At 36.0% G+C, this 27,140-nt stretch overlaps 1 protein-coding gene and 1 long non-coding RNA gene across 2 annotated transcripts in view; one reads left to right on the forward strand and one right to left on the reverse strand.

Moving 5' to 3' along the window:
• LOC118190209 (uncharacterized) overlaps positions 1-27,140 on the forward strand; it is a 101,016-nt gene that overhangs the window by 55,877 nt on the left and 17,999 nt on the right. Inside the window, exon 2 of the long non-coding RNA XR_004758382.2 lies at positions 3,949-4,173. This is a non-coding gene — a long non-coding RNA (uncharacterized LOC118190209). The remainder of the gene's footprint in view (positions 1-3,948; positions 4,174-27,140) is intronic.
• Positions 1-27,140, reverse strand: part of LOC118190198 (uncharacterized) — a 206,935-nt gene that overhangs the window by 31,184 nt on the left and 148,611 nt on the right. Inside the window, exons 6-10 of the mRNA XM_035360876.2 lie at positions 26,212-26,423; positions 17,834-17,971; positions 15,387-15,481; positions 3,969-4,236; positions 570-771 (exon numbers count right to left, since the gene is read on the reverse strand). Of these exons, the coding sequence (XP_035216767.1) occupies positions 570-771; positions 3,969-4,236; positions 15,387-15,481; positions 17,834-17,971; positions 26,212-26,423 (915 nt within the window). The remainder of the gene's footprint in view (positions 1-569; positions 772-3,968; positions 4,237-15,386; positions 15,482-17,833; positions 17,972-26,211; positions 26,424-27,140) is intronic.

Raw genomic sequence — 27,140 nt, forward strand, 5'->3', positions numbered from 1 at the left:
GTAAGATTCTTTATTTTAAGTAAATGCTCATAGATACATTCAGAAAATGTCTAATATGCGACTGTTGCAAGAGTTGGGGTGCGATGGCCAAAATAAAACTCCAAAATGAGGTAGTGAGGCAAAAAATTAAAAAAAAAAATATTGTAAATTTAAGTGTATTTCTTCATTTTAAAAAGAAGCAGTTCTTTAATTAACTTTTGTTTGATGAGTGATTGAACTTATATGAATTTTTTTAAGCCATTTAATAAATTTCGAATATTGAAGATTATCGGTCGCAGACTATTATCATAAAATTTTACAAAGAACAAACGCCCCCCCCCAAAAAACCTAATAAAACTCGATATAAAAATGAGTTAATTATGAAATAAATATATTTTAAATAAAATAAATGATCAGATAAAATAAAATTATACTTAAATTAAACTATTACAAATAAAATTTTAAATAAATTAAAAATAAACGATTACGTTTAACTGTTCAGCTTGAACAAACAAAAATAAAATATATACACTAACTATTACAAAAATAATTATAATGTGAGACAGAAACTTCTTAAAAATTGAAATTACCGGGAAATCCCGTCGTCTCCGTTTGCAAACAATTGTACCTGCTTCGATAACCATCGCCTCCTTCGCACTGACGCCATCTGGCGGTAGGCTTTTCTCTAAAAAACTTGTCATTTTTGTAAGCGACAAATTTAATTCTCAGTTCTTGTACCGTTTGATTCTGTGCCATCAGCAGTGCTTCGATAGGAATAGTTAACTCCGCATCCTATGCAGAAAAGAATTCAAATTAATATCGAATGATCTTGAATTATAAATGTTCTCATTATCGTAAGTAAGAACATTTATAGCACTTATAATGTATCACATAGTTCAAGATCATTAGAATTATTATTTACAAGAAAACAAGTGAAAAATAATTACAGTAATTAGTCATGCATTTTGCCCCTTTTCTAACTTTGAATTTGAACTTTACATATACTATTTTGCCCTAGATGCTTAGCTGCATAAGAAAGTTCCAAAAACGGCGAATTCAAGTACACTTATTTTCTAACTATTACTATAATTTTATGAATTATTGAACACACCCCTATTATTGGACATTCTTCCTGTTTCACAGTCTATCAAAAATAGTAACTTGCTATTATTAAATTATTAGCTATCTCCTAATTCATGTTAACTATAACTGCATAAAATAGTTCAAGGTTTAGGTAAGTATAAATATATTATTGCAAAATTAACAACATACAAAATATAATCGTTGATAGATAGGATTTAAATGAGTATACCAGGAATATAATATTTATAGCTATACACACAATAATTAACATATTAATAGTAGTAATAATAGTGTAATCTGGCATTGATATAATACTTTTTAAATATTATCTGTAATCCTTTTTTAAGAAAAAACTTATTCAACAAGAAAGCGTACAGATTTTTATAAGCTTCTAATTATTAGGTAATTGCGATGTGCGTTTTCTTATTTTTAGTAACAAAACCCTAATTTAATAAGGTTTATTACATTATAATCAGTCATTTCAAGTATTAAAATTATACAGTAATTTACAAGTGCATATTATAGGTTAAAACGAATTTTGACAACCATAACAAATTCATGATGAAAATAGACCTAACATCTGCATCCATGATTACAGCGATTTAATATTAGTCTTCTTATATTAAGTGATTAATTTATTATTACTTGGAAGCAAAAATTTTGCAGTCTTATTAAATAATTAGAACTTAAGGCTTAAAAGCTTGATTTGACTGATTTGTAAAATCTTTGGGACATATGTGACATTTTTATTTTAGTAATAACAAAGAAGCATTTGATTTGTTAGTACAAAAATTTGTCGTCCTTCGGATATCAGAGTAAAGTATAATATAAGGCTGAAAACACACACTTTTGATTAAGAATTACACAGAAGGCCCCACTTAATGTGATCACGCTTGTCCATGACTTTTGTGATAATATTAACCGAATGATAACATTAAACGATGAAAAACATTGCCCTTCAAAATGGCAATGGAATTTAACTAAGTTTACATAAATATCACGAGAAACATATAAACGCGCATTTTCACAACATATTAACTAAGAAAGTGCAAAAAGTTTTTTCATAAAGTTCATTTCAGATGTTTGTTCATTCATATTCAAAACATTTGTTCACAATGAACAATTAATGATGTCTTTAATGCAGAAATGATTTTATCAACTGTTCCTAACATTTCTGAAAATTATTCGACCGATGCTGTATCCCTAATTTTAAAACTCGGAGAACGTCCCGCATTTGAAAGGAGCACGTTAATGTAAAGTTTAAAATTGTGACCACCAGCGGTTGCGTAGTAAAATCGCATATACTTTTAGCTCGTTTTTGTAGTTGACTGAAATCGACACACAGTTATTTGACGAATTAATCCCTTACTTGGCGACATTTCTCTGTCACTTATAAATTTTTATAATTCATTTTGACCTTATTTGGCGACTTTACCAGTTAAAAATTATACTGCAGTATTTTGATCATATTAACCAAATTGCAGATCACAATAAGCGATGTCTTTTCGATGTTTTCGTAAACAAAAGTACGGAACGTGCAATTCGACAACAATATCCGAATAATAACATTAACCGCGATCACGTTAAGCAACGTCTACTCTAATGAGCAATATACACTATAATTTTTGTAATGATCCAAAATTAATTTGTGAATGAAAAATCGACCGTTTCTAAAATATAATAAATATTTTCGATTAGAATTACTACAGACATTATTTATTATAAATTTATTCAATTATGAAATAATCAATGAATTTTATCATCAACAAAAGAGAATATTAAATGGTGACTAACCTTAAACAAATTCGCGAAGTTATTAATTAGTTATCAAATTAATTCTCTGGAAGGGTAATTTTAAGAAATATAGATTACACTCAGCATTTTATGATAAAATCCTAAGTACAGTTTCAGTTTATTTTATGCCATAAAGCACGGTAATAATATATTTATTAAGCAATAATTAAAAATTAAAGAAACAGTATTTTCTGAATTACAACTAACCATCGTAAAGCAAAGGGATAGCTCCTAACGGTACAGTTTCAGAAAGTTGATGGATAATAAATGCATCTAATAAACATAAAAATTAGATACTAAATATTTTTTAAATCATATTTGATTGATCTTTAATTTCTCTGCTGACACTAAATTCATATACATGTCTTTCAAATAAATCCTTAAAATTAATGAAAGGAAAAAAATATTTTTACTTTATTAATGAAGAAGAAATCTCGATCAGTATCTTCGAAATATATATATATATATAAGCATTTCCGTGTTAAAAAATAGTACTATCATAATTTTTTTCAAATAACTTTTAAAATGTAAAGTCTCTTAGGACAAAATAATTTTTTTTTCAAAAACAAAAATTGCGAATAAATAAATAACAAAAATTCAAATTTAGTAAATTATTTTTAAATAAATAAGTAATTTTTTCCGAAACAAAACTTATGAATTAATAAACAATAAAGAAGTCCAAATTAAGTTCATAATTTTTAAATGGATTAATTATTTTGGAAACAAAAAATTATAAAGTAATGAAAAATTGATTATTTTAAAACAAATTCTTTATTTTTCTCTAAACAAAAATTATGAATTAACTACCAAGTAAAGAATGATTATAGTTAAAACTATACTAAAATTAGTAAAGAATGACTATAGTTAAAACTGTGCTAGAAACTGAAAACTGCATTTCCTATCTTGCAGTTTGCCATAGCATAGTCTACTACTTTACTCCAATTTCTCGCGATAAAACAAAAATCTTGTTTAATTATTTCATAATTACTCATTAGTCCATTTGTGTATATATAATGAAGTGCTTCACCATGCGAGTATTTCATATTAATTTGAGACCTTTTTCTTGTTACCTCAAAAACCTGAACGATTTAGCAATAGGAGTACAAACTCACGTTATAGAACGACGTCGTGCTTTGGTCCTGCATTTCATCCCAGAAGGTCTGGGACGGGGGAAGAGGTCTGTAACGTCCTTTTCCCGAGTATTCTCGCCTCTGACGTGCCTGGTAGTGGACGGAAAATGTTAAGTCGTCGTCTACAAGGTCGCTGGTTTCTGGGTCCCATGAAACTGCTTTTACGACGAGATTTTCTGTCTCTAAGGTAAGGCTTTCGCCTCTTTCCAATTTCACTTCTGAAGCAAATTTATCCACTAGATCCGTTACTCTAAGTAGGGAAGAAATAAAAGAAATGAATTACAATTTGGTCACTCTAATATCATTTATTTAAATGAACTTTTGCAAATATTTTCTAGATTTTACTATCATTGTAATACTCAACAGTTTCCTGCCATTTCGTACTGTCACACTCATGTTGTTGGAGTACTGAATTTATTGTACGAGTACTGACGTTTTCTATAGGGCAGAATACACAATACGGTACCTAGAAATTGACATAAGCCATGGTAGGAGAACTACATTTGTTGTTCTGTAGTAGGAATACTATTGTTGCAGTTCTATAGTAGGAGCACTATTTTTGTGATTTTGTTAAAAATACCGATATGGATGTTCCGGGTACTTTGTAGAGTTCGTCACTTTCTAATTCTAAGTTACTGTTGGAAGGGAAGAATCTTAAGAACTGATAAGCGAATAATCGCTTGAGTTCGTGTGGCAGGAAACAACAAGATAGAAGGGTAAACTAACCCTTTATTATTCCAACTAAAGTTTAGCCGACACTTCGGCTTGAACTTAAGATACTAAGAATTAACCTAAACTAATCTAAGCTAAAGAGGTATAGCCGAAGCTATCAGAATTCTAACCGCTGAGTTGGAGCCTTAACGTTAATAGACTGCGAAGCTATCAAGGGCCTAAAGTACGACCGAGTGTGATAATAGCTTACAAGAGAGTAGCTTAAAAAGGAGAACGCGTGCAGACAGAATACCTATTATCTCTTTCCCTAAGGCCGAAGAACTTCGCGGTTAAATACCGCTCTTCCTCAATAGCATTCAGACGTGATTCTAAAACTACTTTGTGGCCGGAAGTGGTAAGTTGAAGTTAAGAATCGATAGGAAAGGAACTTGAACTCAAAATTTAACTGTTAATAAAATTAACATAATCCTTACAACTTAAGCTTTAGCGGAACTACATTGGCACAATTTGACGAATTTTTTTAAGACAAAAAAATAAAAGTTACTCATTGGGTACAGTTTAGCGATTTCAGCGACTTATTTCCAAATCAAAATTGTAATTACAGGACAGTAAATTGCCCTGCAGCAGAAGCCAGTCATTCGATTGAGCTTTTTAAGGCCAAAAGGACTGAATTCTCCTGTCAGTCCATTTCGACTTCGTAAAATGTGATGTTTACTGATCAAAATCCAATCGAATCTTCGGTGAATGTCCCAATCGTGTGTGTGTGTGTGTGTGTGTGATTATGGCAAAGCCTCAAGGGCTATCTGCCTAAGAGGAGGTATGCCTTCGTGGAGGACTTTCTAAGGGAAACTGGCTCGTATACACGTTACACATGAGGAAAACCACGAAAACGCCCATGCAGCTAGCCCGTTCGCGGGATTCGAACCTTGGACCGAACTACCAGTGTTCAGCGACTTTACCGCTCGGCCACTGGTGGGCCCGAATGTTCCAATCGAAAAAGATCGTAATCTTAATTAATAGTCTTTGCTCGAAATTTCTGCGGCTATGGCACAGAAAAATACATTCCTTACGAGTTATTTCTTTCCAATCCCTCCCCAAAAAGAGGGGGGATCACCAAATGTTCTTTGTTCGAAATTTTTGAAAGCGAAACTCCTGTGGCAATGGTGAATCTTCTACGATCATAGGTTGGCAGAAGACCTTCAAACATCGCAGGTCGCAGAGAAACTTTCTATCAAAAGAATTATCTAAGCACATGATTCTGCTTTGTCTCAAGATCAGGAGAAAAGTGCTAAGTTTTCTTTTCTCATCTTTCTAAGCCATGGCAGCAAATATTCACTGGATCAAAGGAAACGATTAATTGCATAGAAAATTCTGTCAGTAAGAAAAGGTTATTTTACTATAGTTATTAATGCCCTGTAATTAATATGCCATAGTTATTAATGCTTGGCAAGTTTACTGGAATTGTTAAAAAGTTATCCTAAATTTATGTAAACTCTGTTTATTATTACTGTTTTAATCCTTTTATTTGCAATTAATGGAACATCCATGCGATAGCTTTGCGAGGCATAAGACAAATTTCGTTGCTAGGTAATCACACCTTGTAACTTAACAAACACTATTATAAAAATTTTGTCTCACTGTTCTGACTGTTTAACTTCATGCCAAACTGGTAGGGGAACTGACCAGTCATGGTCAAGAAAACGGGAAATACTGATAGTCTCGCTGAGTTAGCTGTACATTCTCGCATATGCAGCTTTAGTTTCCTTGATTGACTACGGCTTAAGTCCTGCTAATGATGCTTACAACTTAAGACTATGACAATAATAACTACTAGATGACCCCATTTCCCGCTGAATATCTGGCTTACGTGACTACACGTGCAATGCGCATGTCTAAGCCAAATGAGGGCACATTATCTAAGAAAGATAAAAGACTATAATCCCTGGGGCCGCTTGAAAAAGAAGTGACTGACCCCTTCTCTCTCTGGACTTGCAGCTACTCGAATACAAGAAGCGGTGTAGTATCACGTATATGTTTATTGCTCTTTAGTATGTTCATAAGTGGTTACTTTTCCGTAAGTATTCATTTAAGGGAGAAAAGAGAGGAATCTAAAGTAGCTATCATTAGCTGGGAATGCAGGCATTCTAGGTAAGATCATTAGAATTAAGGGTAACTGACTGTTATCCTTCTGCTGTTTTGTGATATTAGAAAATGTTTCAGATGACAGGATGCTATGAGAACTTATAGTGCTATCATATTCACTATATGATTTTGTATAATACAGTACATTCCTTTCATACTCTGTTGATCTTGGCATTACTGATAGCTTATCTATGTATAATAATGTGCTCAGAACTCTAATTACAATACCAGACAGATGTTTGTGGCATTTCGGAGGTTATGATTGATTGTACGAAGTTCCTGAAAACTGGAATTTAATAATCAAGGCTAAGAAGACACTGTTGTAGAATTTTATTTGACAATCTAAGCGAGGTATTATTAAAATTCTGATTACCAATTTGCATAAAGTTTACATTGAATTAGATTATTTAATTAAGACAAAGCCACGAGGGATCTCTTCCCTGACATAATATTTGAATTACAGTAGTTTCATCGCTACCGAGATACCGAGATTCAAGTAATCAAATTTGCCAACAGAATTTGGGATTTAAAGCGATTACCGTGATATTATTCGAATACCTTAAATTGCAATCTTGAGAAAGGAATCACAGACACGATATTATTAGCACATTCTTGAACAATTTTAGATCTGAAGAATTTTAGATGAACTGCTAAGGCCATATACATTTAAGGATTTTGAGGAGAGCAATGCTGCATTATTGGATAACTTTTGTTTTCATGTTACAGGAAATATAATTGTACTATTGATGAGATGATCTTCATCATAATGCAATAAAGGTTGCAGGCCTATAGAGTTGGAGTGGCCAGAAGTAAAACGGTAGACTTTTGTTGTCAGAAGATATAAAAGAAAGCTTGCATTTATATCTAGTAGTTTTTCTTGGGGGGGGGGCGGGACCTGTCTGTAGTGTTTACGTGCATTTTTTCTCAGCAGCAATTGTATATATGAATTTTATGCAAATAATATTTATATTTCAATGGTTTTTAAATTACGTTTGTTTCTGAATATAGACATTTTTTTGGTTTTCGATGATTCCTTTTTCTGGTTATTTTCATTTTCATGCCGAGTTTATTTACATCACTACACGAACAATACAAACAGAATATACTTTATAAAATCTAATCATTACTGTTGACATCTACTTAAACTCTTGCATTTTTAGCACAACATTACAAATATTACATCGATAGTCAAGCAGTAAACTGATTGAAAGTCTGGTAAATCGACTCGGATTCGGATCCCGGCTGCATGGGAATAGACATTTTCTGGTTTCTTCATATATAATATGGGTACAAGCCAGTTCTCTTGAAATGTCCTTCACGTAGGCATCACTTCCAATACATTCTAGAGTTACAATGCCTTATGAACTAGTTTAACCAAACAAACGGAGCAAAACATTTAAAAGCGGAATATATATTTTACAGTGGAATATGAACAAAAATGCAGCTAAAAGAGCTGCTGAAACTTAACCGTTATTTTGATTACCGATTTCTTAATGTTTTTGTAAATATGAAAAATTTGATAAAATATATTAGGTAGCTTTTGTTTGCATTCACAACTGATACATATATATTCGCAAGTAAATTACTTGCATTTTTCAATGAAAAAGTACAATTGCAGATTAAGTAAACCCGCATTGCAGAATAAATAACACTTATTTTGACCATTTTCGTTCTCCAGTCGTACTCTTCTCTCTAATCTGTCGAACAAGTGATAAAGTCAGTGTTCGTGTTGATACGGATCAATTATTTTAAGAGATCATCTTGAATATGCTGAACAAACGTAATTTAAAAACCATTGAAATATAAATATTATTTGCATAAAATTCATATATACAATTGCTGCTGAGAAAAAATGCACGTAAACACTACAGACAGGTCCCGCCCCCCCCAAAAAAAAAACTACTAGATATAAATGCAAGCTTTCTTTTATACCTTCTGACAACAAAAGTCTACCGTTTTACCATATCGTCCTAGTATCTGTGTTTCTTTTAGATAGTTGAGACAGTGTTATCTTTAAATGATTCCGCTTAGATGACTGATTCTCAATCCTTTTTTTTTCCCATACACTCCTTTCATCATTGCAAGACGATAATTTCCAAAACTCGAAAAATACACATACATTCAATTCAACTAATGTTATTTTTGATGCATTTTATGAATTAAACAAGAAAAAATATAGAAAATTTTAATAAATACCAAAACTCGAATAAAAGTAGTTTTTTTTTAAATTCATAAATTAAAATTAAATACTTAACAGGTAAATAAAATGTTGACCACACTTTCCTCTGAAACTATGAAATCTCCCACCCCCCCCCAAAAAAAGCGCAATTTCCCTCATGGTTGAGAACTCCCGGTTTAGGTGTATTTGAGACAGTAAAGATGTTCATTTAGATATTTTGAGGCAGTTAAATGATGTTCGTTTAGATATTTTAATAAAGTTATAAGGTATTTCTCCAACCTTCTTAGCACGTTTTCGTGGTGTGGTGGTCTGCACGCTAGGCGCGTATTCCAGAGGTTCGGTGTTCGATTCCCGACGAGGGCGTTGCTCATTTTTCCCTTTCCTGTTTCAAAAATACCTAATGACTCTACAGTGGCGCCCGAACTAAAAGGGTGGTGAATGATGATTCTCCACATCCAGGATTTGGCGATTGGTTTCCCTAAAAAGCCTAGTCGCCTTTTAAACGGGGGATATATAAGGTATTTCTCCCGCCTTCTTAGCATGCCTTTGTGGTGCGATAATTTGCACGCTGGGCGCGTATTCCAGAGGTCCGAGGTTCGATTCCTGGCGAGGGCGTTGCTCATTTTCCCCTTTTCTGCTTCCAAAATACCTAATGACTTATTCTTATTATGTTCATTTTTTATACTCATCTATGATTTTAAGAGTTAATAAATATGATACAGTGTTACAACTAATGGTTACGATGTTACAGCTAATGAATATGATACAGTGTTATAGCTAATGAATATGATACAGTGTTATAGCTAATGAATACAGTGTTACCCTTATTATGTTAATTTTTGATACTTATCCATGACTTTAAGAGATAATGGATATGATAAAATTGGTATAACCGGACCCATTATCGTCCTACATGTTTCTTTTAGATAATTTGAGACAGTGTTACCCTTAAATGATGTTCGTTCAGATATTTTGAGATAGTATTATCGTAACTCATTTTGAGGCAGTGTTATACATACATGACTATGTACGTCAGTTTTTAACGTAAGAAACACGGTGTCCTTCAAAAATTAGGTAATAAATACACTCATGTCCATAAATTAAGGATAACTCGGAGTCACGCGGAAATCGAACTCTAAAATAAATATATCACCTGTAAAATCACTACACACATCTTCAAGAATCATATGCAAATTTCAGGAAGTTACCAGATGACACCGATGGTACGTCACAATGACGAGAGACTAAGAGAGTGATATATAAGGAATACAGGCAAAGAAGTAAAATTGTTCGCAGACGCTTTATAAGCATTTCAGTGCAATAACCGAATAGTTATGACACAAAGGACGCATGTGGATGATTTTTTTCGTGGTAGAATTATAGGCCGTCTGGAATTTGGGCGTACCCAACTGGAAGTATAAGACGAACTTGGAATTGCCCAGAGTGTCGTCTCCAGGCTTTGGCAGCGACTTCAAGATGATGGTAATGTGAGTAGACGTTACAGCACATGTAGCCCCAGAGTTACAACGCCGAATCAGGACCGGTATTTGGCAGTTACTGCCAAAAGAAAAATGCGAGGCAGAGCCTCAGACCTGTCTCCTCAACTCTCTTCAGCCACTGGTACGACAATTTCAAAGCAGACCGTGTACAGACACTTAGGACAGATTGGTATATATGCTTGTAGACCTCTCAGATGCGTTTCACTTACTGCAATTTACTTTCGCCTGCGGTTAGAGTAGAACATGCATTGTGGACACCGCAACAGTGGGCTTGTGTGATGTTTTCCGACGAGTCCAGATTTAGCTTGCAGTCTGATTCTCGCCGGACTTTCATATGGAGAGCTCCAGGTACCCGTTACCACCAAGAAAACATCATTGAACGACACCGTTACGGTGGTGCAGGAGTGCTCGTTTGGGATGGAATTATTCTGGGTTCCAGAACTGACCTGCATGTTCAAATTGGAACCATGACAAGCCAAATCTATCGGGACGTCATTCTGGAACAACATGTACGTTTGTTTCGGGGCGCCATGGGCGCACAATTTGTGTTTATGGATGACAAATGTTTATGGATGCAAATGCGTTCAATCGGAGGATATCACCAGTATGGACTGGCCAGCATTCTCACCGGACTTGAATCCAGTTGAGCACGTGTGGGACATGCTTGGCCGACGAGTTGCAGCCCGTCAACTTCCTCCTACATGTCTACCGGAACTACGGAGAGCATTGCTTTTTGAGTGGTGTAATATCCGCCAAGATCAGATCGATAATTTGATACTCAGCATGTCTAGGCGTTGTACGGACTGTATTGCATCGTCTGGGAGACATACAATGTACACAGTCCAGTCACATTAATGTGACCACCACGTACTTTCCATGTCAGAGTTAAATAACCAATCACAGAAGGCAGGTGGCAGCACAGTGCAGTTGAGCGTATATAAAGGGTGTATGAGGGCTTCGGAAAACATTTCAATCGTTGGCGTAATGCAGAAACGAAGCGATTTATCCGACTTCCAAAAGGGCATGATCATTGGCTTTCGGGCCAAGGGTGGAAGCATTTCCGAAACGGCTGAGTTTGTGAACTGTTCGCGTGCCGCCGTGGTAAAAGTGTACCGTGCATGGCAAAATGGGACTGTCCAAAATCAGCGACGTGGCAAATGTGGTGCACCACGGGCCATAGATGACAGAGGCGAACGACGGTTGCGGAGATGCGTTCGGACAGATAGACGGGCTACCGTTGAGCAACTGACCACCAAAATGAACCAAGGGGCTACCAAAAGTGTCTCCCAAAGTACTATTCAGCGAACATTGCTGCGTCTGGGCCTCCGAAGCAGACGCCTGGTTCGTGCACCTATGCTGACTGCTGTTCATCGACGGCGAAGGCTAGAATTTGCACGCCAGTACAGCAGCTGGACGTCCACTGAGTGGCGACAGGTTGCGTTTTCGGATGAATCGCGTTTTATGCTCCATCGGACAGATGGACGTTGGCGTATAAGGCGTGAAACCTCTGAAAGGAACCACCCTGCAACCATTGCCGGAATGGTCCAAGCTGGAGGCGGGAGCATTATGGTCTGGGGAATGTTTTCCTGGCATTCTCTAGGTTCACTGATCATTGTGGAAGGCACAATGGATCAATACAAGTACGCATCTGTCCTTGCGGACCATGTTCACCATTACATGCGCATTGTTTTTCCTCAGGATAATGGCATCTTTCAGCAGGACAATGCGAGGTGCCATACAGCTGCCAGTGTACGTGCGTGGTTCGAAGAGCACCAGGATGAGTTTACCGTCCTCCCCTGGCCAGCAAACTCACCTGACTTAAACCCAATCGAGCATCTGTGGGACCATCTCGATCGAGTTGTTCGCGCCATGGATCCTCAACCGCGTAATCTAGCGCAGCTGGCCACGGCATTAGAGTCGGCATGGCTCAACATCCCAGAGAACACCTTCAGGGACCTATGTGACTCTCTTCCTGCACGTCTCGCAGCAGTCCGCTCTGCGAAAGGTGGTTATTCTGGCTTTTGACAGATGGTCACATTAATGTGACTGGACTGTGTATTAACAATCATACCAACCATGTAATATTGGTTTTTTGTAAATAGGTTTTTTTTTGTAATTTGCTCCAGGGAGAAAAAATCGCTCATTTTTTTAATAATATCAAACATATAGCATCTTTGTTTTGCTCTTTACCTTTTGTTTAATAAATAAGTGTTACAAATAAGTCAATTTTGTTTTGCTTCCAACTCTTCCTTTGCCTGATTTTGCATTATTCTTAATTTATGGACATGAGTGTAGATTTTAAGCCATAACGGTTAAGGATATAAAAATTATTTCCGTTCAATAAAAACATTTATTTATTAAACTGAAAAGTTCCTGCTTCCGGCAAATTAATGCCATCTTTAATCATCGACGTAAATTCATGTAATTATTCTCCACAGAGTATTTTCCCCACAAAACACCTTAACACTGGCACGTAAATAAGTTAGGGAAAATTCAAAAGTTGATTTTAGAAGATGACACGTTATTTTTACACATTTTGTAATCCACAACGAAGAAATGGAAGTAAGATTCCCCAAAGTTGTAAGCGTTTGTTTCCTTTCAAAGTGACACTGCATTTGTTTCCTGAAATACTACAATACTCAAGGTCGCCATGCAAGACGATTTCCGACTTCCCTCATAAAATGAATTTGAGTTCTTAAAATTACCTACTAAAAACTTTTGTATAACTTAGGCATAAATGAGCTTGATGATACTGGACATATTTTACAAAGAAATTGCTCAATGGCCAATCTATGGTCAAACTATTTAGTGAAAATGAACAATAATTTTGAGTAAATTTGAGTAATCAATTTCTAAATGAGCAATAAGTCTGAGTGAATTTTATTTCTTTAAATGTTAAGTTCATAAGACCACAGATACATTTTAATACATTTTTTTAATGTAAGATATAAATATATAAGAATAATATAACTATAGATTTCTGACAAAGATTTTAAGGAAACATTTCTGCCAATGCAGTATTTTACACAACAGCAAAAGTTTTTAAAAATTTTTTTAAATGTAAGCCGATTCACTCTAAACTGAAATGAAAATACATGGTGAAGAATTTAAAATAAGCATGGAATAATAAAAATCGAATAATCCTGAAGAAACTAAAATGTCCATCTTCTTATTAAAACCACCTGCTAAATAAATTCCCTTTCATTCCCTCATTAAATAGTTATGTCTATCTAAAAATAAATCGCGCTTTGAAGAAGGTTGCTCTATTTAAAATTGTGCAAAATATTGTTTTTGTTAAATCGTATTTAATGAAATAGCTAATGTTTTCCCCTGCTTTATTTCTAACCAGTCTCATCAAAGTAACTCTAACAGTTTTAATTCTCTGAACAAAAATAAAAAGTAAACACAGAGCCATTCTGTTGAGTTACAGTATGTCGTTATCTTCAATTCAGAAAGTCTATTCAACACTACGAAATAAGTTGAAAAGATACTTTGTTGTTCTTTCGTACTATAAAAGTTTTTCTTTGTATCTCTCTCGTTTTGAGAACGATCTTGTTTAAAATCCTTCAGAAAGCATTTGGATGGATTCCAATCGTAACAGCCGACCTTTCTGTATGGTCACCGTTCCATTAACGTGCTTTCAATAGAAATAAAATTCCTTCTTTGTTTAGTTATCCATTACGACGTATTTGTGAAAATTTCCAGTCATTGAAAGTTGAAGAATATGGAAGCTTCAAAAAATTTGCATGCAGTTATAAACAGTATGAAATACTTTTCATCAATTCTTGCTGAAATTTCGTCTTGTGTGTGTGTATATATATATAGGCAGAAAGATGACATGAACAAGAGAGACTTAATGTACTTTTTAGCAATAGCTTTTAAACATTCCTCTTCTTTGTGTATATATATATATATATATATTGTTTTGTTTCTTCATCTCATTCGAATACTATTTCTTTTTAATAGAAATACATAGGATAAACAATAATAAATATTTCTCGTTTAAAATAATAAAATAATAAACGTTACATAATAAAATTTCTTGTTTGTTCTAATTAAAAAAAATAACAGCTACACAGTTACGGCTGAACACATAAAAGCGACTACAATACCAAGGGATTTATCGCACACGAAAAGCGTTTAGAAGAGAACTACAGCAATCCGTAATTTTCATTCTAAGTAAAGATACTGAGGCAAAAATACTGTAGAAAGTAGACTCTATACATGGTAGTGGCGCCATCTATCGATAATATTTGAAAGTGGTATAATACTGCAAACCTTTCCGTTCTTCGATGAGCCTTCTAGCGGATCGACTCATGAAAGGTAGTAGTGCCATCTGTCGACGAGATTTGAAGCGTCACAGGTTTCGTTGGCTAGTATTGAACTGTGGACCTCTCCGTTCTTTGATGAGTACTTTAGTGGATGAACTAAATGGATGGTAGTGGCACCATCTGTAGACGTGATTTGGAATTGCCATACGTTCATGACTAGCATTGAATCCGTTGGTAGGTCAGTACTATAGCGGATGCACTAAATGCACTTCCAAAATCATGATATTTTTCCTACGAGTTAGCTGGATAGCTATTATGAAGAATCTAAAGGTAATTGATAAGAAATGAGCCATAAAAATACATGATTAAAATGAATACGAAGGAATAGCAAATGATTACGAAAAGAAATTCTAGTTAAATTAATGTTTTTGAAAAGAATCATTTTACTCTAATTATAAAAGCAGAGAAAAACCGACAGTATGCATTATAAACAAAATATGTTCAATAGTTCCCATTAAGTTGTTTATGAATTAGTTCACACTGAGTTAGTTAGTTCTCACTGAGTTACTTATATTCACATTTTTTTTAAAAAATATTTCTTTCATGATATGTCAGAAAAGCAGGAATAAATACTAACCGATTGGCAGTAGTACCATTCATGTCTCCTATCCTCAGAAGCGACTCATTTATTGCTAACATGTTGCTCACAATGGACAGCATATTATGGGCAATCTGGAACGAAATAAAAACAACACATGAAATTGATGCAGACTTGGATATGAATTCCATAGTATATTCTTAGAATAGTTTTATTATTAAATTCTAATTTTATTTCCATCTTATTGATGATTAATCCTTGCATGTTTTCAAATGTAAAAGTGACGGCGATACGCGAATCCGTGATTCACGAAGTTAGTCTGGTTCCGAACCAGGAGCCATATGGGGAAGGGTGGGAGATTGCTAGAGGCAACTGCTGATCCAGAATTTCTGAAGAAGGTTACGCAGCAACAACATAAGCCTTGACACCAATATGAGCAATATAACCGTTAATAATCAGGTTGAAGAAATGTATACTTGAACATCCGAAAACAAACTTTTTGCAGTTGTTCAGTGAATTGTCTTTCTGGGTGAAAATCTTCCTCGGAACTGGACTGGTCATCCAACAAAGAACATGGCTGTGGCATATATTGACCATCAGCAAATCCAGATTTAAAACCGCGTAATTAATTCTTGTGATGAGGATCGAGTTTTATTCCTGCCCTTCTTATAGGTTTGGACGATCGTAAGCAACGCATCACAATAGTTGCTACAAAGATTGGCATGGCCAATGTCCATGCATTTCTTCCCAAATGGACATGCTGAAATGCGTTTGGGAAGAATTTCACCATCGCACTGATATCTGTCGTCTTACAAAAAGTTCACACATAGAACGTACCTAGTTAAACCACATTAGGATATATTCTTCAAACTATGCAATTATTAACTATTTCATTTATTACTTTTAATTAATTATGCAATTATTTAACTATGCTACGTATTTCAAGTGTGATACTTGTTTCCATAAAACTATGAAAGTGCATGTTGAGTTTAATCCTGCATTTAGATCGTATTTATCGGCTTTAGCCAGATGTTATTACAATAAATGGAACTTCATATTAAATAATAAATATTATCTAAGATCATTCAATATAATGGTATGCTTATACAGCTGAACCACAGACACCCGAACTTCGAATACTTCATTTCACGAACAAATTACCTGAGGAAGAAATCATCGGATGACAAAAAGTGTTTAAAGTTACAAACATTTAAGTCGGCAGAATAAATGTGTTTGGTGGTAACCTATGTCACTTAGTTAACACTCAGAGACTTCTTAAAGGTGAGGGACGCAATCTTGACCATAGAAGTTTAGTTTCAGAAATATCGTATAAAAAGCCGGTTGGTCACATTTTTAACGGGAAAGGATAATTCCTACGGAAATTGTTCTTGAAATACAAACGGAATGCTCCATTCTTTATAAACACATAATGGACAGACTTCAGAATATAATTCAGCTGCTAGGCTTGAAAACGTTCAATCGAATAACCGGATCACTGTACGACAGTGCGTCGTTATACAGTTCACTGTTCACGTCGTTATACTTGATGAGCAACTTCTAGGAGAGGGAGAATGTGGTAATTCTCAGTCCTATCTTATTCACTACGATTAACTGTGGCAGATTATTTTCTTTTTTCTAAAGTGGAGTCTCACCTTAAAAGTTGTGCGTTAACTTATTTAAAATCTCACCTTAAAGTCTCACCTTTAAAGTTGTGCGCATTGAAGAAATTCAGAAGACCACAAAGAGCATTCCGTAAGATGGAATCAAAGAGCAGTCTGAACGTGCAGAGAAGTATATAGACTTAAAAGGATTCAGAAGACCATAAAAAATACTCCACAAGATGAGTTATGCAAAGAAATGGGACTAAATGTATGAACATGCTGAGAATTGTATAAATTTATACGAATCCAAAAAGACCACAAAAAGTATTCCCCCAAATGAGTTCTATGGAGGAATCAAACCATCTGTGTGAATGTGTAGGGAATTGTACAAACTTACAAGGAATTATGACATGATAAACGGTATTCACAAGCTAAGTTCTATGAAGGAATCAAACAGCTGTATGAATGTGACGACAGTTGTATACAGACTTATAAGAATTCTCAACTGAAGTCTAAGGAGTACAGGGATTGTATACTGAATTAAGAAATTTTCTTTAACTTTCGATTTTTTACTAATTTAGACTTAAAACTTTGTGGATGTATTACAGTGTATAATAGTGAAGCATTTTTTAGTTAAAATTTTGGCGGATTTCATAAAATATTTCCGTCTACGCATAATTCCTTAACCATAATTTTAAAGAAATTGAAACAAAAGCATATCGTATTTAAATTTTTTCAATGAGGAAAAAATATGAAGAAATCTTAATGTATTAAAAATGTGGATCTAAATTTTAAGTAACTAAGCTAAAAAGTTTATTTAAAGTTGTTTATTTAAAGAATAAAACAATACAAATAAAAACCTACAAGCAATTAAATGAAACATACCTTTTTATCGTAAATCGCATATTCAATAACTCCTTCAATTTGCTTTGTGGCTTCTTGTAAGCGTTCCACATTTAAATGCTTAGGATCTTCTGTCAACATCCACAACTCTCCAGTCAGATCTTCAGCGTTCTTAAAACCCTGCAAGAAGTCAATGTGTCAGCAGCATAATCAAATGAACAATTAGCTAGCAGATCGATTAATACTGTTGTACATTTGCTGTAAATATGCGTATTTCTTTGTTGGCGGTCTGTGTTTTTATGAGTTTTTCTCCTGAAATATATTGTATTTTATTTAATTATCTAGTGCATTTTTGTGTAATACCTTTATTGTATATTGTTGTTTATATTATGTTTGCAAGCTCTTACTGTGTGTATTACGTTTGTAGATCGTTTATTTCTGGATCGATTTGACATTAATTTACTCCACCAACAGAGCGACTGTTCAGCTTGGGAATAATGCTTCTCAGCCTGTTGAAACCCTGTTAGGGATTCTAAATCCGTTCACACGTCCACATATCATTTAACGTCTGTGAAAGGACAATGAAAGACCAATAATGGAAAGTGTGAAGGTGTCACTTAAGCATTATGTTGTGAGTGTTCAGCTGTTAAGCTGAAAGAGGCTGAAGAAAGAAACAATGCATGTTCTATTATTTAGTAGGGTTACTTTTGATCTGGTAATGTTATTTTAGTTTAATAACCCTGACAAACGTGAAGCAAATTACTGCTATGTTTGAGAACAATGATAAAGTCCTGAGATGGTTAAAATAACCTTTTTATTTAAACAGAATTTTGAACATAAAGACACTCTCTTGTGCTGCAATTTCGACAACTCGTGGTGATGCAAAACAAAATAGAACCTATCAAATTGATTCAAACGTGGAACAATATTCAAGGACTGCATAGTTAGATACTAATACTAGAAGCTGCCTAACTAACTCTGCCGGAGAGTCAGAAGTAAAGTATCGCCAGTGAGAGAACGCAAAGCCTAATTATTACAACTATCAGCGCTGGCAGGAAACTAAGAACGTAGCCGGCACGCCTTATTATTATGATTTAATTTTATGATTTACATTCTACGAACTGTTTTGATGCTAGTTCTAAGACATTATGAGGTGTGAATGATCTTTAAGGCATGAGTTGCTTACGTTATTTAGGAGTTAGCAGTGACATCAGCATCTTGGTTAATCTTATTCAGAAAGGCAATGAGAAAAAGACGGTGAAGAAAAATGAAACGCAGTGGCGGAAAAATGTGTCTGGCGTGGACGCACTCAGCTAATCAATTTTACTTTCGCATGTAATGTTTTTGAAAATGACAGCAATCAAAAACAGTCTCTGAGAGATCATTGAGCAGTTAAAAAATTTTAGTTCTCTCCATGCATTCAACGAGGTAACATCAACACTGAGCAGTCAAAAAAGTTTAGTTCTCTCCGTGCGCTCAATGAGTTTACGTCAATACCAGCACGTCAACAAATTAATCGAGACAGATCACTGGGGATTGAAAACAAGGCTTGAACATTGAGCAGGACACAGATATGTTGGTTGTAATTTTTATTTGAAGTAATGCTCAATTCGTTAGAGATTCGAGGGCTGATTAGTACATTTATAAGGCTCAAGTTCTGAGATCTGCTTCAGGATTAAAAACCTGTAAAACAGCTTGATTAAGAAATACACTGGTGTGCAAAAATTAAGGACGAAGTCGAAAAATTAGCATATCAGCTGAACGAAGAGGCAGAGCGGACAGAAAGACCAATCAGGAGATTAAGTAAGGTGATTTACGGTAGCACATGCGCAGATATGCAGGTAGACGTAATGGGGAAGTGTCTGAGTAGTATAAAGCATGCTGTCGGTGTAAGATCAGTATTTCTGGCAAAGAGATTGCACACCGTATAGCAGTTAAAATCACACCGAGTTGCTGCCTCAGCGAGAAATGGCAAATAATCAATCTGTTAAACGACATCTGGATGCTTTTACAAGAGGTCGAATCATTGGGAAGTTGGAGGAAGGCCGCATTGTGACACGTGTGGCTGCAGAGTTCGGAATTGCTCACAGCATCGTTTCACGACTTTGGAGACAATTTCAAACTACAGGAACAGCTATCCGGGGGTTTAGTAGTGGTCGTCCACGAGGAACCACACCCGCAGATGACCGGTATATTGCCTTACAGGCCAGAAGAAACAGGCGGCAGACAGCGGGAGAAATCGCTAGACACACGACACAGGCAACTGGACGACCGATATCGCGTTTTACCGTGGCCAGAAGACTGCACGGTGGTGGTCTGTTTGCACGACGCCCTGTACGGTGTGTACCTCTAACGCCTGCCCATCGGAGAAGGCGTTCTCTGTGGTGCCGGGAACACCGGAATTGGTGAGACAATGAATGGGGTCGAGTACTCTTTACAGATGAGAGCAGATTCAGTCTGAGTAGCGATTCTCATCGCATACTCATCTGGAGAGCGGGGAAGCCGCAATCATCCCTCGAACATCATTGAAAGGGACAGGTATGGAGGTGGCGGTGTTCTTGTTCGAGGAGGCATCATGCTTGGTAGTCGTACAGACCTTCACATCTTCGACGCAGGTTCAGTCAACGGGACCCGTTATTGTAACGAGATTCTTCTTCCATATGTGCGTCTTTTTAGAGGCGCTATGGGTCCGCAGTTCCTTTTCATGGACGACAATGCACCATGTCATCGCACAGTAGCTGCCGAACAGCTCTTAGAGAGTGAGGATATTGAACGTATGGATTGGCCGGCACGATCTCCAGATCTCAATCCCATCGAGCATGTATGGGATTTTCTAGGCAGACGCTTGGCAGCTCGTAGCTTACCACCAGTAACGATTCCGGAGCTTCGATTGGCGCTGCAAGACGAATGGGCAGCAATGCCTCAACAACTCATTGACACCCTCATTCTCAGCATGGGCAGAAGCTGTGAAACCTGCCTAGCAGTCAGGGGAGATCATATCCCCTACTAAAGACCGGATGTTTCTTCCTGGACACCCATCACAGGGATGTTTCGGCCATCAGTCGCATTGCGCTCCATGCTACTTTTTCAATAAAGCTTCTTTTTATCCCTCTGATTTCTCTTTTAGTAAGTGTTGCTTACATTACTCATGTCCTTACGTCAATACGTAAGGATCTTCCGGTATTAAATGTGTTGATTTGGAAAGCTTTTGAAAAAACCGTCTCGTCCTTAATTTTTGCACACCAGTGTATATTACTTTTATAAATCTTTTTTAAACCTGTATTTTACCTGCTACTATACCCGAAGTTAATAATAGCATCAAAGGGAAGCAACAAGTAGCCACTTGGGGAAAGCTTAGAAAAGCTTAATACAAAACAAAATAGAAAAATGAAGATAGGAGCTCTTCTGCTGATATTTTTAAGAATTCGAAGGAATCTAAGAACGGTTTCGAACATTTTTACGTCAGAAGAATACTTAAAAATTTCGAAACGCAAGGAACATTTTTAAAATGCACCTGCTTTCTATTGACAAGCTGTTTATTCTTATGAACACTTGAGATATTTTCTCCAGGTTAGAATAACCATACAAACTCTCTCTTCTTTAAAAATAACTTTACTCAGCTTTAACACCTTCACTACTTTTTGTAAGCCTAGTAAAGTAGCTCCTTATGTTGCCTATGCAATTTCTCTTTGTTATTCTCGATAAGTTTTTTTAAAACTAATTACATATGCTTAGTGTTATCCTTTATTTCTGTATTAAATTCGATGTACGAAATTCATCTGCACTTTTGGATGGAGTTAAATTTCTTGGGATAGAGTTCATGCGATAAAAGATAGCTAATTTATTAGCAAGTCCCCTCTCTATCGCATGCTTACGTGCTAATTTAAAGCATGTCAGATTACCAGACGGTAGTCAAGAGTTCGAAACCCGGCGAGGTCACCACTGATCTTTCATGTCTCCTGATCCGATATAAACCTACAAATAACTATAACAATACCATAAATAACGCTCGAACTAAAATGCGGCGGACAATAATTAATTATCAGCAGGATTTGGCGACTGAGTCCCTTCCTGCCCAGTAGGATTTTAAGTGGGGGGATGTAAAGAATAATTCTCCTCTACCACTCGCCTTCTTGGTGTAATTGGAAACACGCCTGGTAACTGGTAATCAGGAGATCTGGAGTGCATATCTTGATAAGGGGACTGCTGAATTTACATGCTTCATACTTTTAAAAAACTTTATGTGTCTACAGGTTTGTTACACAAAAAACTATTTTAATTTGGATAGAAAATTAAAAGTTATGCATGAAGATTGGATGGAATTTTTGAATTTGTTCTTACGCGATTTTCTGAAATCGCTATCAGATGCTGCTAGCTACCCTCAACATTTCTGAAAATCTTCCCTTCCAGGATATCTGAGTGGTTGATTTACGCGAAGATTAATTGGCGAAGAACTACGAGAGACAAAGTTGTAAGGGAAACAGTTTCCTTGACCTCGTTAAATGTCCAAGGTACGTACCCGCAGCACATCGTCCAGAGCAACTATTTTGACTAGAAAGCTCCCTTTTAAAATAGCACTGGAAGAAGCCGGTTTCTGGAAAAAGTTTCTCATAGCATTGCGCGTCGCTATATGTGATTATACGATAAGGATAAACGATCTAAACGTGTACAAACATGTATATATATGCATTACTCTGTCTTTTGTGCCTTATTATTCTTAGTAGATGATCGCCTTATTGTGCATCACCAGACTCAAGAATTCAAATATGTGTTCTCTGTGTGTTTCTGGACAGCCTATGAACACATTTAAACACATGCTCTGCACTTAATGGTTTTAATTCTTTCGAAGCACTAGGAAGCAAGACTGCTAATGGCTTAAATACCAAAGCCAGGCATTTACAAACAAATAAGTAATAAGCGTTTCCACGGTTGAGTAAGCGAACAAAACCTTTCTTGCCGGAGAGGTAGAATTCAGCGTCAAATTGCTTATACTGTAGTAATTATAACACCTTGGTAACAAGAATGAGATCCAACAGACAAGGACGCAGTATGTGTATCAGTAAAAAGGGACACTTCATGCCTTTATGTATCTTACGCATTCGATTCCCCCTTCGAACTGCAAAAAGCGAAACTCTGATCTTAAGCGTATCAGGAATATGTGTTCAGTAGATAGTCCCTTTCCATCAACATTAACTAAAATTTAATGATGCATAACTATTTAATAATTTAAGTAGATAATATAGCATGCAATTAATTCTAATATATTATGTTACCACAGTGAAAACTAAAACAGTTCATGCACTCATAAAGACACACATCTAAAACTCTGCAGTGCGCCATCCCGAAGTAGTTCTTACGGAATCAAACGGTTCTTACGGAATCGCAAATATATATTCACCAAGAGCTCTTTTAGTACGTATTTTTATTTTCAAGTATTGTAATGAATTTTAATACTGTTACATACATGTTTGAGTTCGTAATGAACTGAATGCACATAGAACGGATGGTAGCTTGATAAATTCTTCTTCCAAAAGAAAACTTCACAGTCCTGGTACTTTGCACAAACGTACTCGCAAAGCTCTTCTCAGTATGACAGAGCACAATCAGTAGCTACCACTTCAAACTACTAAGAATAATAAACATAACGCAATGCAAAATTCTCGTGAAGCTCTCTCAGTTCTTTAAGTCAACTCTGAACTAAACACTGTAAACTGATGCTCTCTCAGGTCTGACATAGTTTTGTCCTGGCCGCCGAGAAATTTCCAGTAGCTTCTATTTCTCGAACTAGCTGGAAGGCACACACAGTTGCAGCTACATAGGGTAGGATATAGTTACAGTTGCATAGTGATAGAACCAGTTATAGTTACACAGGGGTTGGACAAAAACGTCGCCTGTCAATTTCTCGTTAAATTTAGTGACAAAATTTATTTTCAAAAAGCATCTTGGAGAGACATTCTACCTCGATGTTAAATGGACTTGTGTCTGTAAACTTATTTTTCCGGCGAAGCTCCACTCTCTTGAAGCCTTTCATGTTGTATTATACTATGGCGTTTGGGCTTCCCTGCTCCGAGTAAACTTAATCTCACTGCAGGTCCACTCTCCCTTTGGGCACGTTGGGGAGGTTCAACCTCCACTATTACCCTCCAGAAGAGCAGCGTACCACTTGGGGACGGGCCCCAGGCAGCACCGGTCGTCTAATGCTCCTACCAGTCGCTCGGGCGAGCCCGTCGCAGCGGGACATTACCCAGCGATCCCGGGGGAGACTCCCGGGTTACTAGTACCACGCCGCGCTAGGACGTGCCAGACTCCGGGGCCGGCCAATAAGTGACCTTTCCCAGAGCCTTCAGAACCACCAAGTTCATAAATTTTATACCCCCGTGGCCGAGACTGCCTAGGTACAGATCCTAGCCAGTAGCTTCGCAGAGTTCTCTACGTCGACCCCCGGGGGGGAATGTTGTATTATACGAGAGATCCCACAATTTAACGGATAATTTCAATAAAATTATTTACATATATACAAAATTCGTAAAAATATTTTATTATAATAATGCGTTTAAATATTTATCTCATCTTTCTTCCTAATAGATCAGTGTGATAGATTATTATAGCTTCTATTATTAACAGCAGAAACCATATGCCACACTGTCTTGTTTCTACACTACAACAATTACTTCTTGCAGTATCTGTATACAATACAATAATGGTTCCCTTAGCCAAAGTCCTGGTGTCCACTCTATTTATTTCTATCTTTGGATTTAGGATGGCCATTAATATATTGATTGTGGTAGCCTAAAAAATGGATATCCCTAGCACACAGGCCATCTATCCCTTCTTTTGTTAGTAAGAGAATAAGGAGAACTACCAGTTAATAGACCTGGAGACTGTATCTCTTATCTCCATTTCTTTGAGACTCAAGACAACCAAAGAACATGTAAATATATGCTCTGCATTAGTTTTAATTCTGTCACCCAGAAGTACTGAAAAGCAAGAGTGTGTGACGTCGTGGATGCTTCAGTGGGAACGGAATCAACCACTGGTATTGGTGATGCATCACTTTATTCCCAGCACATACCACAGATACAACATTTAATTAATACATTTAGAAAACTTGAGTATATATCCGAGTTGGTGACACGATCAGAGATGTTAACGAAGATAGCACTCGTCATCACTGGACAAATTTAGTCTCCACAGCTCGCTGGCGGAGCTTTCCAAACTCTCTTTTCTGACAGGCGTCTGACAGAAGGTCTCTTCTCTTTACGCATGCGTATTACTCTTAAATCGTTGCCATTCACAGTTCTTTAAAATAGGTATTAAAATGAAATATAGTCCTCGTAGTGTGAGGAGTCTCTCTATTCGAGAGCATCATAGGTCTTTCTAGTAGAGAGTTCAGGAGCGTTCTTTACAAGTGCTAACGGCTTAAGTACCAAAAGTCAGGCATTTGTAAATAAATGATAAATAGTGCTGTTAAATATGGTAAGATTCTAGCTAAATTAAATTTTACTTTTGTTAACTAGATCTGTACTTGAACTGTGATGCGGCTATTCGCTAAGTTCAATTGCATCGATGGCAATGCATATGAAGGGTGACAATTCCGTTTTATTCAGCTCAAGAAAGAATTTACATTCCGCACTCCTGTTGCTTACAAAACTCAGACAATACGTTTGGCTTCATTAAGTCAAGTCAAAATAGAAATATAAAATTAAAACTAAGCCTAAGCTAAATAATCATTCGAAGCTGCACAGAGAAAATTAACGCGAGCTAGCTCTTAGATATGGAGCCTACTATCAACGTAGATGAACCGGAAATTAATATGCACGGCCTTAAAATAGCGAGCTTAAATATCAGCGAAGCAACGTGGCTGAAAGGCAGATCACGTTCTGTTGGCAGTAACTCAGACACCAGCTTAAACAGTATCTTTCTACCCTACTTTGCATAGCACGCGAAACTGAATTATGATTCTGGCAGGAAATGGAAATGAGAGAAAATAGAAAAGGTAAATAACTGAACAAAACTGGTTAGTTTAAAACTAAACAAGTACTTACAGTATCTTTTTTAAAAGACAGAAGTTAAATAATTGAAATTAAATCCATGATTTGACATCTAAAAGTTGTATTGCACATTTTGAAATATTACCTGAGTGATACGAATATGCTTATAATGAAATGCTAATTCTTTAAGTGGTACAAATTTCAGTACTAAGTTACCACAAAGAATGAATAACTTTTACCTGGATAAAAGCTATGTTTAAGTTACTAATAAGACAAATGTCCACTTTAGTTACGGCGCATAAATGAAAAGACCAACGCAATTGCGGAACACCGAAAGATCATAGAGTCATTCTTAATCCCTTTTCCACCTCTAGAAAAGGACGCCAGATGGCTTAGGAGAGAGGAGGAACTAATAGAATGATGCCTTACCTCTTCCCTGCAACTGGACAGGTCCGGACGTCCCCAAGCGACCGAACCGTTGGACAGCAGATAGCAGCGCCTCTTGGCAAACCCCGTTGCCGATTCTCGATCCGGGAATATGGAGCCAAATGGGCACTCGATCAGATGGGCCCTCCCATGGGAAGTGGAGTTCCAGCGGAACACTCCTTTGTTGGTGTGGATCGTTTGAGGAGGGCAGTGTTCTGTAAGAAAGAAGAAAAAGATTATATTCATATTTTTCTCAGTACGTATTAGAAATAAATTAGCGATTAACAGTAAGAAATGAAAGAACGATTCATAACTATTATCAAACGGATTGTTAGTAACGAATAAGGAAAATCGGTGACTACTGGGATTGAAATCAATTATTGTTAGTTCTTGAATAATTGGGTTCCACGAATGTACTGATTTTATTTGCGAAGGATTCTATTAGAAAATGTTTTGAAAATTTATTACACTTTTAAAAACTTCCAAGCGAATGGCAAATTTCGAAAATATTAGAATACAATTTTCAAACTGACGACGCAAACTTGGGTATTGATAAAGATAGCGTGTCCCTAAAACTGGAGACATTTTAAAAAATCGCATAAAATTTAAAAAACGGAGGTATTAAATAACGCTTGCCCTAAAAAGACTGGTATTAATTTAGAAGTCAAACTTTTCACAGGACTAGTTTTGATGGTTTTACCGAACCATCATCTTCAGCTGCAAAAGCGCAAATGGAATAAATATAACGCTATATAAATATTTTGAAAATACAACGCTGATTTTTGTTGTTTTACTTCTAAATTAATATTTGTTCGGCGTGTTATTGTACCTTAATTACAGTGGTATTATTTTGAGGCATTAGAATCTACTTTACTTTAAACGTTTACCTATAGATGACCTTGCATTAATATTATCACGAATAAATTAAAAAA

Source organism: Stegodyphus dumicola, chromosome 10 (assembly GCF_044657685.1).
Source record: "Stegodyphus dumicola isolate Sdum_Otavi_A_Nest chromosome 10, ASM4465768v1".
NCBI classification, from domain to species: domain Eukaryota; kingdom Metazoa; phylum Arthropoda; class Arachnida; order Araneae; family Eresidae; genus Stegodyphus; species Stegodyphus dumicola.